Source organism: Apium graveolens, chromosome 2 (assembly GCF_009905375.1).
Source record: "Apium graveolens cultivar Ventura chromosome 2, ASM990537v1, whole genome shotgun sequence".
Classification (NCBI taxonomy): Eukaryota; Viridiplantae; Streptophyta; class Magnoliopsida; order Apiales; family Apiaceae; genus Apium; species Apium graveolens.
Genome location: NC_133648.1, coordinates 20,874,711 through 20,880,900, shown reverse-complemented (window position 1 = coordinate 20,880,900; position 6,190 = coordinate 20,874,711). Strand labels below are relative to the sequence as shown.

General features: G+C 37.3%; 1 protein-coding gene across 1 annotated transcript; it reads right to left on the bottom strand.

Moving 5' to 3' along the window:
* Nucleotides 1-454: 454 nt before the first annotated feature.
* LOC141686387 (putative LRR receptor-like serine/threonine-protein kinase At1g05700) lies at nt 455-2,323 on the bottom strand. The gene is made up of 4 exons (XM_074491426.1): nt 2,320-2,323; nt 1,188-1,725; nt 890-962; nt 455-529 (listed from the first exon to the last, which is right to left on the bottom strand). Exons 1-4 carry the CDS (start codon nt 2,321-2,323, stop codon nt 455-457), a joined length of 690 nt encoding a protein of 229 aa, XP_074347527.1.
* Nucleotides 2,324-6,190: the final 3,867 nt, after the last annotated feature.

The window sequence follows — 6,190 nt, the reverse complement described above, 5'->3', positions numbered from 1 at the left end:
AATTAATGACCCTTAATAATATTTTGATAACCTCTTTTGAAATGTATTCTTTTTATAAGTGGTTGTGGATCCAAACATGAAAATTTAAGTCCTCATTACAAGGAACAACCTCCAATAATTAGTTTTGGGAAATTGCATCAAGAACATGTCTCAAACTTTCCATTTTCTAACACTGGTTTCCACCTTCCTGCCACCTGTGCTGCGATGCAAGAATATAAGATGCTAAATCGAAGCAAAATTTTCCTTATTAGAACGATGTAAGGGAATATTTAGTTCATGGTTAGTGGAAATCTGAACCTTGTGTTGGCATTTGGATTAGTAATTTATTTGTATAAAATGGAAGTCTCATTCCCTGGGTAAATTTTCATATCACTCACATTATCATACTCTTCATTCTCATTCACAATATTCTTTCAAAAGAAGAAATTTTATCAAGTAGATGTAATAAACGGTATCAACAGTGTTGTTTCTCTGCTGCTTTAGAAACTACATCTTGCGGCAAATCAACAGGTTTTTTCTCTTTATACCACTGATAAAAGCATTAAAAGAATTATGAACAAATATGCAAAGGAGAAGTATTTCAATGCTGCTGTCGATTTATTTGAACCCCATTTTGTAAACACTTTCATTGCAGTGATCATCGGTGGCAAGGTCGCCTTATCAACAGGTGACAATTTTATATTACTAGTTGGGCCTGATACATTCACTGGGTACCTGGTTACAACTGTGGCCTAGGTTTTTTATATACCAAACAATGTAAGCTGATTGTGGAGTCGATTGTGAAAGATTAATGGCTAGGATCATTGGATCAGATCCATTAAATTCAATGGTGTGTTCCAACACAGATGAAGGAGGGTGATTCTCTGGTGTAGGGATAAAATCTGGAAACAAAAGCACTGGCGTAAGGCATAACTTTCTTGATCCATATCCATTTGTATATCTCGCCACTCCCTACGTTATACCTGAAATATTTACAAAGTTGCAAGATAAAAAAGCATACGAACATTGGTCATGTTTTTTATGATAATTACTTCACAGGAATTTAACTCATACAATCGTGTCTCCCCTGCTCAAATCCTCAACCTCGCACTTAGTTTCAACTAATAAATACTTAGGAACTTGAGTGCAAAAGATGCGAGATCTTACACTATTACAATATGCAAATAACAGAGAAGAAGTTGACGTACCAGACCACTGGCCCTCCAAAGTTAATTCTAGTGATGAGACTATATATTGCATTAGTCTCCATCTTGGGATATAATTCATCAAATATAACCATAGTCTCAATTGATCTGATAAATGGAATCCCTCCATCTTTGATTTGTACTAAGCAAATCTTGAAGAACCCCAATTCTTTGTTTGGATATATGGTTTCTTTGTAAAAGGGTTCAAAATTATTTATTGATGTGTTAACAGTTGTCCAAAGTATGTTGTTAAGGAAGAGATTGAATGTTGGAGGTTTACGGAGACCATCGTAGTTGCCATAGTAGAACCCCACACGAATTATATATCGGAGCATTTGTTTTTCTGTTGGCACAGTGTAACAGTTATTTCTAGCATTGCTAGGAAAAGCTCGAAGGGTGTTAAATTCATCTCTGAATGCTTTTGTAAGGACTAGTTTGTTTGATCCCACTTGAATGTAGTCGGAATCAGGCTCCCACAAGAGTAGGTCATCGGAACTTACTTGGTCATTTCCACAATCAATACTCAGCCACTTTGATGTATCTGCAGATATTCAAATGTATGATATAATTATGTATAGTAGCTACATGAAAATATAGAAATATTCTAGCAGTAGGATGATCAAACCTCCCAAAACTAAAGTCTAGCTGGTCGAAGTTCATCGACAAACTTGCACTTTTAAGTTTCAACACTCCAGATCTTCATTTACTCCACTCGCACAAGTGAACCAATATAACAATTTCACTAAGTGAGACAGTTCAAAGATGATTCGAGTTCAAAATCATGCTAAACACAAGGTGAAACTAACTTAGACTACTAACTCGATCTGAAAAAAATCAAGAAATCAATAGAATTGGCTAAAATTACCGTAATATTTTTAACAACATTGTTATGCCCAAATATGGACATGGGCTCTAAACAGGCCCATTACCAGAATTATTAATAATATTGATATTAATAAACAAGTTCAAGAATATGGAAGAGTTCTCGTAATTTGTATATGGATCGGGACCATGCACCGCATGTTGACCAAGACTTCGCATGATGACACGTGGGAATATACAAAGGAGGATAATCTTGTTCACCTCTTACTAGGAGATGACACATGTCTACCTCTAACTAGGAGGTGACACCTACCCATCCCTTACTAGGTGGTGAGTCATGTCTACCTCTACAACATGAAGGAAGGCATATCCTCCTCTTACTAGGAGGTGAGTCTTTCCCTCCTCTTACTAGGAGGTGAGTCTTATTCGCCTCTCCATCAGTAAGGGGGACTTGTCCACCTCTCAACAAGAAGAGAGTTATGTCCACTTCTCCATCGTAAAGGGAGTTCTGTCCGCCTCTCAACAAGACTGGAGTCCTGTCCACCTCTCAATCGGGAAGGGAGTCATGTCCACCTCTCAACAAGATAGGGATCAAGTCCACCTCTAAATAAGAGGAGAGTCTTGTCCTCATACTACTAAGAGGGGAATTTTGTCCTCATACTACTAAAGGGGAGTCATCTCCTCATATCACTAAGAAGGGAGTCATCTACTCATATCATGCATGATTCCATATTACTAGGAGGGATGGCCTACCACCATATCACCATGAGGGATAACATGTCCTCATATTATCAAGAGGTTAGTCCTGCTCCCATATTAACAAGTACGGAGTAATCTCTCCATATTTCGGAGAGGCTCTAAGAGACCAGTTGGAGTATAAACTCACATACAAGCTAGAATGAAGATATAATTACAACAACTTATGACTACACGATCCCATATGGGATACATCATAGAGTCTTTACAACATTATATCATACTTGGAAGGACCTCTTCGAGGTCAGCATTCACTATATATTTCTGAGATCACATCACATGAAAACAATCTCTCTTACAATACAAAGATTGAAGACATGCAAGGCTATCCCTAAAAGGAGATACTTCGCTATCAACTTATTCTCTATTTGACTTGAAGACCCATGATCAGGCCTCAAGGGGTCGCATGGGAGGAAGAATCGCTATGCGTGGATAGGTCTCCTGTGATCGCACTTACTCTTTATATAGCCACATCGCATGACCAGACTCTAATGGGTCGCATAAAAGGCCATGCTCTCTATAAGGCCACATCACATGACCAGACTCTAAGAGGTCGCATGCGAGGCCTACAGGTATTCTCGTGCCTTACCAACGAGATATATTTTCCTAACTCCATGACAGCCTATTACAACCTAATTGAGCATGGGCCATGGACAATATGGGCTTTTTACGGACGGCCCCGCGGTCAACGAACCTGGGCCTTGATGGACTGGTCCAGACCCAAACACATATGGGTAACTTGTCCTCTTAGAACTACGTGTGGCTTGAACCCCTATAAAAGGGTACGTATGCCTCTAGTTTATGGATGATCAACAGTTTGAAATAAGAAAAAATAAACATTATTCCTCTGGCATTCTACGAATCATCAAACAAGATCAGCTACAACATCCATCAATTTCCGTCCCGTGTTCTTCGCGTTTTTCATGAAAACATCTTCAAATCAACATAAACATAATTTGCTCTGTGATTCCAGCAACCTCCAAATTTGTGTTGTTACGAATTTCTCCTAATAACAAACATGAACATAAAATTAAAGAGAATGGCAGAAGGAAATTGCCTTGGGAAGAAGATGAAAGCAACTATAAGGCTAAGAAAGCAAAAAAAATCCAACCACCTTTCTCCATTGTTAGCCCACTACAAGGAGTTCAATAAAGGGATCAATGACGCAGAAGTTGAAGTGCAAAGAGAATGAGGCCAAGGATTTAATTTATAATGCGACGAATTGAAGATTTGAAGCTAGCTAACAAGAAGTAACTATTTACTTTTTCTAATATACATTTTTTAGTATTCATCGACCATTTTAATAAATATAGATAGTCTGCAATCATGAAACTATTTCTAATAAAGTTCCTTGCAAGAGAACACACTAAATTTTTGTCTAGCACAATGGGCACGACACGATGACAGAGTGTGAGAGCATATAGATATATTTAATCTAGCTCATTTGATTAACTAATTTCATATGCATAAGTAACTTTTTTTATCATCCTGCCTTATCTTGCAAGTTATAATTTTTTTGAATGTATATGAATGTACAAACACAATTAATGTATATGAAGTACTGTAGTCTGTAATATTGCACAATCTACATGTAGAGAATTTAAGGAGTTTAACTTCATTTATATAAATTTTTTGATATATATGGTGATCGTAAGCATCACTATTTGCAGAGACTATGTAACCAATGGAAGCAACAGAACTGCAGGATTCATTTCCAAACGACTTGAGCAATCTGCGTAACAAAAAGTTTTCCTTGAGTAGGAAGATGAAAACTTTTAAGCAAAGAGAAAACACCCTACCGAGTCATCAAATGCATGTAAGTTAGAGGAAATCAACAACCTTTCTGTTCATACTTGATAGTTACTTATAATAGAACAATGTTGTTGTTAAAGAGTATAAGATCCTGTTCGGTCCTTCCTCTGATAAGGTATCAGAGCGATTGATTACTTAACAGTGCCAAAGGGTGAAAGCACTAGCTAAGGCCTAAATATAGATATGACATTGGCAGTTTGGCTCGTGGCTATGAGTCTGGATTGCTAAAGATTATCACTATGATAGAAGTCTTCATAAATGGGACATGAATACAGGTCATATAACATAGTTTTGTTTTTTGTATTTGGTGGCATGAATGGGGACCGAGCATAAGAAGACACATATCGACTTGTTTCTCCCCCCTAATTGTACGTTTAAAAGGTGACATTCAATTTACTTTTTATGCATTTTTTTCTACTACTGATTGTATACTTTTGCTGTGAGGAGGGGGAGTGATAACTCCAATCTTTACCCGGCCTCCTCACTCATTCTATCACAACTCAGCCTCAATTTTAAGCAGGATAGGGTGGACAAGTGGTTAAGCTGTAGGCGAGACTCCTGCTGTAACACCCCCAGATCCGGGGTCGGGGATCCGGGTCGTCACGGTCTTTCTTTCCACAATATCACTTCACTTAATTAATAATAAAAACCTTATGCTGTGACCCCACACTAACACACACCACAACCCGTTATAGTCTCAGAGATGAAATTGAAATAAGTACAAGTTTTTGAATCCACAATTTAAAAGTTATTACAACCCAAAATGATTACTTGATAAATTTACAGTTAATTGCCATTATCTGCCACAAGTTATAATTATACATAATTTGATTCTCAAAAATAGAATGCCTGATCTACCAATAGATCTACCTCTGCAGCTATAGCAGCTACAACATCATCGAGAAGACGCGGGACGCTTCCCACGCGCTTGCGCTGGGTCTGCTGGAGTCTGGTCATCTTTCCTAACTGTTGTTGTGTGATGAAGAAATAAAGCAAGAGTGAGCCTTACAGCTCGCAAGATAATATATAGTGATAACAATAATATAAGTATCTAAATGGTTACTTACTAGAATCTTTTATCAAGTGTAAGATAATTACTTACTAGATATAAGTAAAAACAAGGGATGAAGTTACCAAATACTTCACTATACTTATATAATTATAAAGCTACTTGAACTACCACTGTTCAAAGTATAATGAGCTTTTACCAGTTCATCACATAGATGAGACTACAAGACAAGATTTGAATAGATTAAACCTTTGAAATATTATTAAAGGAAATAAAGTTATGATATACTTCATTAAGTTCTGATATATATATATATATCCACATATACATCTTCTTTATACATTTCCTGAAAACCTCTGTCATGTAAAGTATGAACAGAGTTTGAAACATCCAATAAATTTTGGGAAAGGAAAAGAATTTTGGCATAAACCAGGTATCTCGCTGATCAGGAAAAGATACCAATAAGTAACCTTTTCTACTAGTAGATGGACGAATTCCCCACTGGTCATCACCCTGGTCGTAATAGGACCTTATGCTGGACTGCCACTCAGCCACTTATGCATTTGATGGACTCCCACTGAACCACTTACACTATCATGGACGCCCA

Excerpts from the sequence above, each read along its gene's own strand:
- LOC141686387 (XM_074491426.1), bottom strand. Across the intron at positions 963-1,187 it reads TTTGGAGGGCCAGTGGTCTG|GTATAACGTAGGGAGTGGCG; the intron begins GTACGTCAACTT and ends TAAATATTTCAG. Across the intron at positions 530-889 it reads TGCCTTACGCCAGTGCTTTT|TGGTATAAAGAGAAAAAACC; the intron begins GTTTCCAGATTT and ends TGCTTTTATCAG.